Source organism: Protopterus annectens, chromosome 7.part0, assembly GCF_019279795.1.
Source record: "Protopterus annectens isolate FY-2018-M chromosome 7.part0, PAN1.0, whole genome shotgun sequence".
Taxonomy (NCBI): domain Eukaryota; kingdom Metazoa; phylum Chordata; order Ceratodontiformes; family Protopteridae; genus Protopterus; species Protopterus annectens.
The window spans coordinates 922,011,353-922,026,779 of NC_056739.1; the positions used below are offsets into that span (position 1 = coordinate 922,011,353).

The following is a 15,427-nucleotide window of genomic DNA, read 5'->3' on the forward strand; positions in this document are numbered from 1 at the left end:
TAGAATGACAAAATATCAGGAACAGTTTTACATTTTAAACACAGGCTAGCATGTTTCAGAGGTTCGCAGAACTAACTGCTGTGGAAAAGATTTGTTTTAGTTGGAAGATATACTTTGTAAAGTTAGCATATATTAGCATATGGCATTTTCCTGTATTAAATGAATTCTTTTAGATCTAGGTTCAGTAAGAGTTAAAATACTATTAAGAAATCAACACATTTAAATTAGAAATTCTATTTACAAAAATTAAATTACATATTTATTAGAAGATTTAGAGACATTTAATGAATTATTGGTGATATCAGGGCATTTTTTCCAGAGTAGATTAATTCTGGGATAACTTATGAGAGGAAGAACAGAATACAGCATACTAATAAAGAATTACAAATTTAGTGTATGTTAATTTCTGAACTACTTCTGTAAGTGTATATGCCCTGGTTTGATGTGTTTCCAGCAGCAACTGTAGTAAGTATAACAGGTTGATGCAATGTAGACAGAAACAGGAAAGAACATAGCACTGCTTTGAACCTGCATTACTGACTTGAGACAGAAGTAGAAACACTAATTTTTCAGCTTTGCTTCCAAGTTCAGCTGTTTCTTGTTTGCATAGCTTGATGTATGACTTGGACCAAGCCACTTAATCAGTCTATGTCCTTGGGTTGACCCTGAAAAGGTCCATGTGGATAAAGTGCCTCACTCTGGTTAGCAAATACAAACAAAAACAACAACAATAATAATTATGATGATGATAAAAACAACAATCAACAGAGACCACTCATCTACTCCACTGACACCTTTCTGCAACAACTAACAAAAAAAAACAGAGTCAAGAGCACTTGGCCAAATCATACCTTGGACAACAGATTCTGTATTTATTCTTTGAAGAAAATTCAACATTATAAAGCCTCCTCCCTAAAAATATGAAGTCCAGTACCCTTATACCCTTCTCTGCCCTCCAACAAAGAACTGAATCTTCATCATCATCAACCCCCTTTTCTTCCATTTTTTCTACATGGGGAAAGGGGTGTCCATACCCCTCAACCTCTAAATGCAAAACATCTGGACAAGGGAAATAATGGGGGAAAAGGGCCTAAAATAGGGACACTTTTTAAATATTGATCTCATGAACTTAGAAAGTTATTAAAATGGCAGGTTTTGTATAAGCATGTATTTCCTGAAGGGTATGAAGTCTGAAACTTGAATGTTTGCCATTATTTAGGGACTTCAATCTTTAATAATTTGCCAAAAAACACAAATATTATGAGGAACAGATCAAAAATATGAGGCACTAATCTGGACATTCTTTGAAAATCTGGACAGTTGAGAGGCATGGGGTGTCGTGTCAACCATCCCTATCTATATCGATTCAATGCCACTCTCCCACCTTCTTCAATGGTCAAGTCTGACTGTCGCAGGTCTACTCTCACACAATTCATCTACCTCTTTGCTGGGCACCCTCATTTCCTCATGCCCTCTTCTTATCTGTTCCAGATCTTCTTTATCAGACTGTATTCTGCCTTTCTGCATGTGTCTGAACCAACATAATCTGTTCTCTTTAACCTATGCAATTGGAGCTACTTTGGTTTCTGCTCTGATGTCCTCATTTCTTCCTCTGTCCTCTAGTGTGCATCCTACCACCCATCTCAGGTACTTCATCTCCATCACCTCTAGCTTTTTCAACTAGTCTACCTTTACTGCCCAGGTTTCTGTACCATACAGTAGTACTGGTCACTCCACTGTTTTGTACACCTCACTTTTCAGCTTCTTTGGCATTCTTCTGTCATACACTACCCCTGACACTTAGTGCAGGTTGCCTGCATCCTTCTGATTCTAGCTTTGATCTCCTCATTCAGACTTCCCTTCTCCTCAACCATCTCTCCCAGATACTTGAAGCTGTTAGTCTGGTCCACTACCTTCCCTTCTATCTCAATTCTCAGCTTTTTCTGATTTCCTCCATTGGCTGCCATTATAACTGTCTTATCTGTACTTAGTTTTTGTCCAGTGTGCCTTCAGTTTTGCATTCTATCCTCCTATCATTTGTTGAAGAACTGAAACATTAGGGTACATATTCTGTAGGTAACTCAAGTACAGAAATACATGTGCAGGCATTTTCATCCATATACCCTGAATATTTGAGGTTGTGAAGTATATTTCAATGCCAAATAAACCAGTTTCAATTAAGGCTAGCTAATCTGCATTCACAATAGCCGTATTTCACATCCTCCATTATAATTACCTCAGTTGTCACTGTTAAATGCCTATAGAGGTGGCTCATTAGCCTTCGAGTATGCCAGTCCTGCTCGCTTTTATAATTCCACTCCCTCAGGTGACTAACATTCCTTTGGCAGTTTTTGGGATGTTTCCTCATTGATAAAAAGATATCACTGCATATGCTTCTGTTTACTATATAAATAAGAAATAGTCACGCTACAGTTTTGTAGCACATCAGTGCCCTCTGTCCAGGAGTCACCTCAGAGATAAAATGTTGGTCTCCTATCCATTTGTCCAGAGTCAGACTGTGTTTGCACTGGTTCAGGGAGGTAATTTCTTTAACATGGATGGAAAGCCTGTTCCAGCATGTCCTATTAACATTTCTCAAACTATTTGCTAAATGGCATTATTATATCAAGCAATAAGATAAGTATTTTCACAAAAAAGTTGCTGCTTGGACAGGTTAAAAACCTGAACTAATGGTATCGAAAAGGATTGTAAAATCAGATTTGTGAGCATATGCCTACTGCCTATTAGCTCTGCATGGATACATCATGCAGGTTGCTGGCATGTAGCAACATAAATCACTCTAAGTACGTTTCTGCACATGTATGGTGAGTCAGGGATGCACAGCATGATGGGAACTTGGAGTTATGCTCAAGACCATAATCAACTAATAGTATGAATTACTAAATAACTGGTTTACAGTATCATTGTTACTGATGTTAAAATACTTTGCAATGGTTTTACTGTATGGTTGGTACTACTGTTAAAGTACTTTGTTACATGTTTTAAGTTAGAAAAAAGAGAAATGGGCCTGTACCAAATTTGTGTTTAAGAAAGTGAAAATCTCAAATGAAAAAAAAAAAATTGTGTGCTATATGAACTATGCTTGTATGGCAGGATTTTAGAATTTGGTTTGAGACTTATGGTTTTACCAGTCATCACAAACATTATTTCCACAACATACTTTAGCTGTTTCATATATCGCACATCACATATATACATATTTAGGTGTTGGTATCATATTATCGAGTTTTCAGAAACTCGAAATTCAGATGTTCGTATCAACTCTGAGATTGCACTACTTTGGATAAAAGAGTTAATTTCCTATTAAAGAATGTCTGCATAGATCATGGTACAGTGGGGATCGGGGCATTTAATCTTTTCTCCAGTGTACTGCGATCTCAGAGTTGGTATAATTTGCAGGGGGTGTGGGGGTACAGGGAGGGCTTGCCCCCTTGCATAAACGTACAGTTTTTTTTTAACATTCCAGTTTTTGGAATATATATATATATATATATATATATAGAGAGAGAGAGAGAGAGAGAAAGATAAACACATACACATATGAATATATATCCACACAAATCTATTTCAGTAGATCGACTTACCTTAACACCGAAGCCCAGATAATCAAGATGACAACACCGAACAGACCAAGGTACTGAATGTACAAAACATGGTAACTTCACACCGGGAAAACAGTCAATTGTCCAATGCCACCATGAAAGCAAACCACACTAAATTCAAACCATCCAACTGGGGGGCTTAACCCCCCCCCCTACTTTAATATACCAAGTCTGAGATCTCACTACAGTGTAGAAAAGAATAAAAGTCACCAGCTAACCAACTCTTTTCCTGTGTTACATTTATATTTTGCCATTCGGCACCATGGTCTGTTCGGTGTTGTCGTATCGGGTATATGGGCTTCCGTGTTTAGGTAAGTCAGTCTACTGAAGTAGAGCCATATATACACATATATACATACAGATAGATATACACACACAAAAACACAGAAACACACACACACACACACACACACACACACACACACACACGTGTATCTACAGATTATATATATATATATATATATATATATATATAAAATTAGAAACAGACAGACAGAAAAAGGGGGGGTTACTCCTGTTGTCTGCTTACATGTTTATGTTTTATCACCAAACCTGAGACCATTAATATACACATAAATTAGTAGTGTTAGTATATATTACTTTAGTACATGGGAACATATGGAACAAGATGTACCTTACTGACAAACAACTTAATGAGAACTGTACCTTGATGTTCTTTCCGAAGAGGTTGGCATGGAAGCACAGCCAATGCCTGGAGATATATAGTCGTCCCTGAATAAGAATATCCTTCTGCCATGCACAAGAATACACTGAAACATTCAAAAGCACAACTGTAAGACATCGGCTCATACCAATAAAGTTGATTCTTTAATGCTGTTGAAACTACTTTTCATTCGGCCTTAATATTATGCAGTCTTTTGATTGGCTCATTTTCAGTCCAAGTTGATAAACAGGTTTCAGTACTGCTGTTTCCTTTTGCATATTTTCTCACTGTTTTGCACATTGACAACCAGGATACCTTAGTGTATCAGTATATCAGTAATCAACTTACAACACTGCCTCAACACCAGAAACGTTTGTATAATCGCAAAAATGTTTGCGTCCCCCTTACATCTGCACTCAAGCTGAAAAAAACTTCTCAAAATATAATTACCCTTTACCTTCTGGTGTAAGAAGAATGTACTAATTTATACTGACATTTTAGATGTATTCACATACAGACAACATACTGACGTTACATACAGCTAAGGAATATATAAATACTCACAATACATGCATTCAAATGTAGACTTCTTTTCAACAATGAACACTTTCTAAAATATTTGGAGTGGGTCAGTTCTTAAAAATATTGCAGTCAAAGTTTGAAAAGTTTAGTCACATAACACATTTCTTTTGCTTTATATTGCAGTCATTTTGCATTTTAGTTGGCTTGGGATCCATATTTCCATGTTCAGTGAATAAGAAAACAGAAAAAAATAAAGTGCATTAGAAGTGGATCACAGTATTCTTTAATATCTATCTTCTCCTTTTGATATCATCTTGCCTGAGTTAATAAAAAACAAAACCATCCTTTCATTATGCTAGTCATGCAGTAGAGACCTCTCATTTGTCACATATCAACATATATCATGCATTTTAGTTACAAAAACCCACTGTACTGCTGACAGAAGACAGCTTTACACAAAACTTAAAGATATTTTTAAAAAAACTGATTTCATAATTATCAGTCAATAGTCTTTAATCAATATAGTGAAAGTTTATAATAAGCAAAAAATACATAGATTGTTACACCTGATTCTAGGGCATTTTGTGCTCCCAGTTTCAAGTCTGGTCCCTTTTTGAGCATGTTTTGCTAAAGCAAAGCTGAGCGCTATGGTGTCATATTTTGTGTATAAGTAGGCAAGCCAGAAGGGCTTCAGCTAAATGCAAAAATCTCACAGCTCATGCAAAGGAGAGTTGAAAAAAAAAACATGAGCTAAACTCATATTTCTAGAATGAATTGGCAAGGAATGTCTGGTCAAAGCTGCAAGTGTATGAAACAAACCAGTCTAAGCCCTGCCAGTAGGTAGAAATAAATAAATAAATAAAGAGCATTTTTTGCAAAGGAACATATGACTAAAGCCACCTACATCCCCTTACTTACATATATTAAATTCACATTACAACTGTAGTGGAGACAAGTACAAAGTCTAAAAATTTTGAATCTCTGCTGGTGCACGATCAGAAAAGAAAATGCTTGCAGTGACTCTCTGGTAAACAGTAAATGGTGACCTGCAACTCACTAAGTTGTAACCTCATCCACTTTATACTAAAAAAAAAAAAAAAAAAAAAGGTAGTGAAGTCACACATAACTCTTCAGGCAGTAACACCCTGCTTACTACTACTGTTTCACTGCAGATTGGCCCATCTTGGAGAAAGTTCAGTTTCTGTTAATACACGACTACTATGATCACTCATTTATGTTACCAGTCAGTCTCATCGTTACTATAGCACTTTCAACCTAAATATGTCACTACAGTTTGCAGCAATTGTTTACAATATGGTCAATGAGCAACCAAAATTTATACACTTAAGCCAACTGCAGCATTACAAGCATTGCTTGAGGAAGTCAAGGTCATGTTCTGTAAATAAACCAACAGAACTATGTTGGCTGTTCACTCCTGGCTCGTAACTTGGATTGATACGCTCAAGTCAACTGCAGCATTACCAAACAATGCTCAAGGAAGTCAAGGTCAGCTTCTGTAAATAAACCAACAGAACTATGTTGGCTGCTGTTCACTGCTGGCTTGTTTGATGAAATGGGCATACCCTCTACCAGATCCTGAAGGAAAGACTGAATCCCAAATAATATAAAGCAAAATCCTAAGAAAGTAGGAGATTGACACACAAAGGTTTATTTTTATTTAACAGTTGTTAACCAGGTTGACACACTGGCCTGAAGACCCTTTTCCACCACAATCATAAAGGCAAAGGCATAAAAGTAAAGGAAACATAAATGTTATTCAATAGAAATAAATACAATTTTACAATGCACACAAAAATATAGCACGTACACCACAAATTCCAGGAAAGAATTAAAGTACTGCAGTATGAGGAGTGAAGCATAAGGAGTAACTCACTACTACAGTTATGTACAACATGTATAGGTAAGCACAACATATACACCACAACATATACAAGAGGTATATGTAATGTAATACAAACTTGTTGAGCAGTAAAACATTGAAACAGGCAAAAATATCACAAACAATTACATTTCAAATATATTTACATCATCCCTAATCAAATTTAGACATGAAATTGTAGGGCAGCTGAATGAAACAGAAAAAGACACCCAAGGGGCAGAAAGAAATTTTGAGGTAGATCTGTCTAGCTAAGGTTAGTGAAACATTCACAGGTGCAGTCATGATAAAGTTATTCTTTCTGCCATTTTTGTGAATTATACTGCCTTAGTGGTACATCTAGTGTTCTCTGGTAATCTGTTTCAGACAGCTGGGAGGACTTTAGAAAAGGCTCTTTCAGTAATGGAAAGAGTTAAATTAGATCTGTATGATAAAAAGGCAGCTGAGACTCTAAGAACAGATGGGTCTATATCAAACAGTCGAAGTTTCGTAACTGTGAACACCTAATGGTCGAACCATTATGTTCGAAGTTACAGAACTTCGACTACGTAAAAAAAAAAAAAAAAAAAATACAACGGACAAAAAAATAAATTGTTGTAAGCAGGCAAGCCCCCCTGCATCCCCCACACCCACCACTACTTAAATATATCAACTCCGAGATCCCACCACATTGAAGTGAATGGAAACCTCCGCTTATGGAGATTTCCATTCAAACACTCAAACGTTTACAAATTCGAATGTATGGTCTCGACCATATGTGGTTTGAACTTGTAAAAGTTCAACTATGTGATAGAAACCCAGAACAGATACAGTGAAGTCTGAATTTGCAGCTTATTTTCTTAGCAGCAGGCAGTAATTGTCTTATGTTAGCTTAAATGATACATCACATAATAAAAATTCTCCAGAATAGTAAAATGATGCCCAAAATGGGGACTTGGGTGTATAAAGCATAACATTTTATTTTCTGTCTTCTGAAGAATGGAGTTTTGAGCTGGTAGAAAGCTACGATTCAAAGGTTCATAACTCAAATTACTAAGAAAACATCATTATTAAATAGCACTACATTAAAACATAGTTAACGCAGGGGGTAACTCTCCTGTACTCCATATTGTGGGTGGGTTGGACTCCTATCCGCCAACAGAAAATTATTCTAAGCCCCTAAACTGAAGCAATTTGGAATTATGTTAAACCCATGATTTGTACTTTTTGGACTATGTTTTTATTCCATGGTGGTGCAGCCTTGGTTTGAGAGTAATTAAGTAGGGGGTTGCAGGCAAAGTCCTCCTAGAGTTGGAAGGTCTGCAGATTGGCTTGCCACCCTGCATTAGCTTTGTTTTATTGCAGGGCTCTTCTAGTCTTCTGAATTTCAGGTATCTGTGTGTCTTTTGTGACTTCAGCCATTTGTTTACTTCCATCTGTGATTCAGTCTTTTACTGCTAAGAATTCTGAGGCAGAACCTCGCTAGATGAATCATAAAAACACCTTCCATGACTCTGAAAAGTCGAAGAAGGGAGGCTTCCAGGAGTGGATGAACAGCAATCTGCCAAAGCACTAACTCCCCCCCAAAAAATCCCCTGAAAACTCTATTTTCAATGTTTTTTTGGAAGGGGAGCCACCTGCACCCCCACCCCCAAATAATACAATCAGCTGCATGATTGCACTGTTAGGGGGAGGGGGGAAATAACAGGATTTGTCACTTACTGTCTGCATGACTCCCTGACAGTGGCTCTCTGTGGAGATGCCAGCATTGTCAGGCAACTGAGTTTTGGATAGTGGAGGCTCGAGTAATTGAGATTCATCCAGTAGTAGAGTTGTTGGAAGGGAGGCATTAAATCAGGCTGTGAACATCAGAAAGACTTTCAGTGAACTGTGGTACACTGTAACTTGCTGCTTTTAAGGCAAGGAAATTACATTTAGAAAGTCAGGTATACGAAAATACAAAAGGATATGTGGCACATTTTCTGTAACAGCAAATTACAGTGCTGAAGACAACATAAAAATAAGTGTGTTTTTCAAGTATCATTAGCAAAATGTAAAAAACATAAGTAAATCTGATATTTGTACATAGATTTTGTAAGAGGAGATATAATTGTGTCAAGGTTCCTAAAGCTAAAATAAGGCAGCTACTCAAACGAGACAAAATTTGTTGAGGTACAGGGAACAAAAGACGACTGTTGGTTCTGAATGTTTAATGTCTGTTACCACTTATGGCAATAATTTATTTAAAATTACAGATCTTATTGATAAATATTGGTCCATATTAAGAGGTGACAAGTTTTATAGCAATATAGTGCCACAGATATGCTGTTACTGTTTTTTTTTTATTAAAGTTTTATATGTGTCAGTCATGGTGGTCGAGCTTGCTTTTACCTCTTGGATTGTATTTTGTGCTAACTAAATTGTATTCGACCTTCATTCATCTGGCATACTTCTGTTTGTTCTTTACCATAGATAAACATCCCAGCTAAATGTAAATCCCTATGTAATTCACTGGATAGCAAATTTGCTCACATACAGAACACAGAAAATTAGAGTGGGTTGCTCAACCTCCAACAAAAGCCCTGTCAGTAGTGGTATACTCTGGGATTCAGTCATTGGAAGGATGACTTTTCTTTAGCATTTATTTTTCAGAGGAAAAAAAGTTACTGTTAAGGGTTTATGGCTGACCAAATCTGCAAATGTCTGCAAACTTGGTGTCATCATAAACTCTACAGATGACACCAGGATCCTTCAATAGGGTCTTTCTTTCTCCAACTAATAGCTGGTGTCAAAACAACAGACTAAAATCTATAAAATCTAAATCTAAAAAAATGTGTAATAAAGTCCCTTGGAACTCTCACACTGACAGCACGCGCCTGAAAATTGATCCAGTAGTTAGGGACTTAGGAATCTATATAGTCAATGAATGGTCCTTCAACTACCACATATCCACTATTGTACGAAAAAAATGTTATCGAACAGCTTATTACTAGGGTTATGGTATCTGGGTCCAATGATGTGATCATTCCCCTGTATTCTGCACTTAACAGGCTGATCATTGACTATAACACCCTTTTTGATATTTATCTGTCCAAACATTTGACAAAACTCAAGCTACCACATTGGTTTCTTATTAAGAAAATCACTTCCCTAAATCATAAAAAATATGCAGACCTTCTCAAAACCATGTCCCTTTTCTCTGTGTCATATGGGCTACTGAGGGACTATCTCTGCTTCATGTACAGAGTCTCAGAAAACCCTGTACTGTCAGACCTACTGCAAGGGGAGGCATAAACACCCACTCAAGAGATTTCAACTTCTTTTGTGACATAAACAGAACAAGCTTATAAGGACAGAGATGTATAAGAGAGAATATCACTTCTTTGGAATCATCTTCCTCTCCATGTAAAGCAAAGTATTCTCTTACACTCTTCAAACTAAATCTATACAAATGGATGGGTAATCTCAAATTCAACCCTGGTTTAGCAGGTCTATATTATAACATCAAAGTTCAAAAACTTTGAATGTTATAATATCGAACCCTTTAGTGCGAAAGCTGAGAATAGTGAAGAGTCGGAAGATCGAAATTTTACCTAGGGTAAGATTTCGGTGGTCCGTGGCTTCGCTATTTACAGCAGTGTGGTGCGATGGTTACAGACTGGGTTTAGGGAAGTGAGTGAATGGAGGTTACTGATTGGGTAATCAGGTAAGTGTGGTGCGATGGTTATGGACTGGGTTAATGTAAGTGAGCGAACTGACTGGGTTAAGGTGAGTGTGCGGTAGTTAGGGACTTTAGGGTTAGGGTTGGGTTAAGGTAAGTGGGTAGCTAGTGGTGTATGTCTGGTTTAGTGTAGGGTTTCGTGAGATGTATGTGTGTGGATTATTTATTTTGGTGCGCTTGAATTGTGTGTGTAAAAAAAATGAAAAGACCAATGGTTAGACCACAGCTGAAGATAAAAATGGAATAATCCACGTCAGGAAATAAATCACTTGCAGCTTCACAGTAGTGCCCTTTATAAAACCAAAAGTTGTAACTGAGATGTAGTAGTCAAGGTAGGAAACGGTTCACTTGCAGTTTCACACCACTTTATTAAACAAGAGTAAGCGCTTTCGCGATCTAAGTCAACTGATCAGTTGTTCTTGTAGCCTCTTTATCTCATCGGCTAGCTCTTTTTCTTGTGGTTTAAAAAATTCTATAAGCAAATGCATATAATCATAGCTAAGCTGTAAATTTAAGTTCTGCCATTTTTGAAGTAATTCAGGGTAGGTCTCACCATAAGTAGGCATATTTAATACTCTGAGACCTCTTGGCACTATTTTATATTTTAATGATGCTTCTAGATGCATCTGCAACTGACTAATAATTTTCCTATAGAGGTACTAGGCAGTAAATTAGATGAACTTGCTGACAGTATACAGGGCTATGATAAGAGGTTGCAGAATACTAAAACTAAAAAATTGCAAAGGGACCTCAATGACTTTCAATGTAAAGAGTTCTTTTCGTGGCCAAGTAGAACAGCTGTGAGTACAGAAAAGTAGAAAAAATGACTACAGTACAGATTTCTGAAAATTCAAATATGCATAGTACTGCCCCTTTAAATCAGAATCCCTGTGAGAACAGTGATGTCAGCACAGAGAGATTATGTATAGAACCTCCCACATTTGAAAATGGTGGAATGGCAAAAGAAACTTTCCAAATGACTTGCACTAACAGAAGGATGGATTCCAGTGTTAATTCTGATTCAGTAGCTTTTTTGGAGCAAAAGGAAGCTACACAAACCTCAATCCTTCCATTTGTGTTAAAGAAGGCGCTGCCAATAAGGGACAGGTCGAGCAGCAGGAATCAAAGAGGGAGAACGCGATTACAGCAGAGAGAACGAGTGACTCCTGCATATATGAACACCAGGAGCAAGAACCAACAAAAAACTTGGTAATTAATATATCTAGCTTTTCTTTAACTGATGCACAAGCCTCGTTGTTAAATAAAGGCCTGAACTTTATTCCAGCACAGAAAACAGTATTAACTGATTTATTAAAAGAGCTGAAGTTATTTTCTTGTAACCTAACACTTAAAACCATGTTTAAAAGAAATGTATTTGATAATATGTTTAAACAACCTAGTGCCTTTGTACCCAAGATACATCCCACAGTTGAAACTTTCACTAATGTGTGTGAACATGAAATTAGGGAGATGCATGCTAAAAATCTTCCACCTAGATTTTATAACTTGAGTAAATCAGAAACTGAAGCACTGTCAGAACTAAAGGATTCTCACAGCATTGAAATTAGGCCTGCTGACAAGGGGCAGTGTAGTAGTAATGGATAAGTTTTTTAATTACAAGAAAATGATGGAACTTTTGAATGATACAGATACTTATGTTGAACTAAATGAGAGACAAGTACAAGGTATAATTGACAGGATATCTGTATATATTTTTGACTTATTGATTACTAATTATGTATCAGAGGAATTGTTTGACTACTTTCAGATAGAACATCCAACTATACCCATTATTTATGGTCTACCTAAAATTCACAAAGACATCACACAGCCCCCTATGAGACCTATTGTATCCAGTAAAGGATGGGCCACAGAAGCCATCTCAATTTATATTGAACAAAATTTACAAACAGTCCTAAAATCATGTGGGACTATACTAAGGGATACAAAGGCATTCCTGCGACTGTTATATAATAAGACCAGGAATATTAATAGAAATTATATGTTTGTGACAATGGATGTCACTTCACTGTTCACAGTGATACCGAATAAATGGGGTATTGAGAAAATACATGATATTCTGACCTTGAAACAAGTTTTTCAAAGCACTAAGATTAATTTGATATGTGAGTTGCTTGATATTGTCCTAGAAAATAATGTCTTTATATTCAATGACAAGTTTTATCTGCAGAAAGTTGGTGTAGCAATGGGCACGGCTTGTGCTAACAGCTACGCCAACTTAGCATTGGCTGCATGGGAAAAAGATCATGTATTAAGTGCTAGCAATAAATATGCTGGCAAAATTGTATGGTATATACGTTTTGTAGATGACGTCTTCCTGTTATGGGATGGTACTAGTGAAGAGTTGCAAGAGATGGTGGAGTACTTACATAGCACCACTGAATTTTTAAGATTCACTAGTCAACATTCCAGGGACTCTATTGAGTTCCTAGATGTTTTGGTTAAGAAGACAGCGTTAGACGAACTTATAACAGGGATGTATAGAAAATCTACATGGAGAAATAGTATCTTACATAAGACTAGTATGCATCCAACATTTGTACACAAAAATGTAGTGAAAGGACAATATATGAGAATAAGCCGCTTACATAATACAGATGAAGGCTTTGTGAAGACAATGACTATATTAGAGAAAGACTTCTTAAACAGAGGTTATAGTAAGAAAGACATAAATGAAAGCTCTAAATATACCATTGAAAATAGGGATGGGAGATGTAAACCGCTCTTCTCAAATACTATAGAAGATGTTAAAAGCAAGGAAGGTCATGATTTTAAAGTTAGATTCCCTATAACTTATTCAAGTGACATCAGAAGGTTCTGTAATATTTCTGAGAAGAATTGGAATGTTTTATTGTCGTATCCTGACTTGAGAGAATTGTTAGAAGATAAACCCAGCTTTTCTTTTAGAAATAAGAGGTCCTTAAAAAGGCAACTCTGTTATAAATCCAGAAACAATGAAAGAATTATCCTATCTGATAGGCAGGGGACTTTTCCTTGCAGAAATTGTACAGCATGTGACTATTTATATAATAAATATACATATAAACATCCTACACTAGGATTTATAATTGATATAGATTTTTATGCTGACTGCAGAACACAAAATTTGGTTTATTTCAGCTTCTGCACTGTCTGTCATGCCTTTTATATAGGCAAATAGGTGTCTAAAGGAACGTATCCTTGAACACCTTAGAGATATAAGAAATAAAAAAGACACAAGTGCTTTAGCAAAACATGTGGAAGAAGAAGATAGGAAACATATTTTTAATTTCATGGTTTTAGAAATAATAAATAAAAGTAAGAGGGGAGGTGATATAAGGAATAAGGTAGAGGAAGCCGAACAAAGATGGATTTTACTACTTCAGGCAGATAGGTCTCCTGGATTGAACAATGCTGTTTCCTTGAAACCTTTTTTAAAATCCAGACCACTAAAACATTAAGTAATATAGATTATTACATAAAATGTGTCTGTTATATGTATATTTTATTTCATCTTGTGCAGAATATAAGGCAAATTAATGTACTGATGTATGCAATTTTAATTAGTCTATGTCATAGTTCTATATGTGTTTTCATTGGTTGAACCATATTTTAAATACCAATGTTTTAACTGTTGAGTCTGAAGAAGCGATCCAGCTGACTTAGATCGTGAAAGCGCTTACTCTTGTTTAATAAAGTGGTGTGAAACTGCAAGTGAACCGTTTCCTACCTTGACTACTACATCTCAGTTACAACTTTTGGTTTTATAAAGGGCACTACTGTGAAGCTGCAAGTGATTTATTCCCTGACGTGGATTATTCCATTTTTATCTTCAGCTGTGGTCTAACCATTGGTCTTTTCATTTTTTTTCGCTTGAGGTGTATACCAGGCGTTTATCCAGCTTTTGTTTTCTTTCACATGTTGAATTGTGTGTGTGTTTGTTGGAACAGCAAATTTTTTCCCTGGGAAAACATCCACTATTCTGACTGTTTGGTTTTTCTGGTGTTTCGACTGAATGGGGTCGATATTATAACATTCTATGTTTTTAGACTTCGATGTTATAATATAGACCCAGTTTAGCAACCTTGTTCTCACAGAAAGGGGTGACAGCTCATCTCTGGGTTATTCATACTTAAAATATAAGGACTAAAAACTTTATGGGAATATATGGCTAGGCTTCTAAAGATCCTCTCAGATCATTAGCCTAGTAAGTATCTATGAACCTATGAAGGGGAAAACTATTGCTAATCATCTATTAGGTTTTAAAGAGCCATGTGTTGAAATTTCTAGACAAGTTTTTTTTGTATGAAGCCTTCTGGATGCTACCCTTGTGGCAACTGTGTTTTTGCAAATATGTTACAAAAACTAAGTCATTCTCTTCTTTGAATACATGCAGGGTTTTTGATATTCATGAATTTATTACATGTTCAACTGACTGGCTTATTTATTAAGTTACCTGTAAACGTGGGAATTTTTATGTTGGGGAGACATCTGGAATGTTTAAACAATGTTTAGCCACTCATTTGAGTAATTTCAGACATCACAGGAAAAGCAGTGCATTAGTGTGACATCAAAAATCCAATAAGGAGGCTACTTTTAGCTTTACAGGTATTGACAAGGTTATCTATCTCTAGCTCACCTAACAGAAATGACAAGCTGCAATTTTTACATATTAATATATTGTGTAAGACATTCTCATTTTATGTATTAAATTCAGGCTTTATGTTTTCTATTACTACAAACATGAATACTAGTAGTGTTATGTATGAGAAAAATACTGCTTCTTATACTAAATTTTCAGCAAATAATGACAAGTAATTTTGGTCTTTGTCACTTGATGTCACTATGCATATATGAACTACTTTTTATGTTTTATTTGCATGCAATACTTTGTTCTGCTGCTTGGTGTCACTATATTTAAGAACAGTTTCTTTTGTATTTGTATATAAATATCATCTCTTTTACTATTCTATATTTATTGGCTGTATATTTAGCTATCATTTACTAATTTTTCATTGTTT

The 15,427-nt window shown here is 36.1% G+C and overlaps 1 protein-coding gene across 6 annotated transcripts in view; it reads right to left on the reverse strand.

Moving 5' to 3' along the window:
- Positions 1-15,427, reverse strand: part of GRAMD2A (GRAM domain containing 2A) — a 797,948-nt gene that overhangs the window by 233,042 nt on the left and 549,479 nt on the right. For all 6 annotated transcript variants that reach the window (XM_044077505.1, XM_044077503.1, XM_044077502.1 and 3 more), the window contains one exon: positions 4,290-4,393. In XM_044077505.1, coding sequence (XP_043933440.1) covers positions 4,290-4,393 — 104 coding nt within the window. The remainder of the gene's footprint in view (positions 1-4,289; positions 4,394-15,427) is intronic.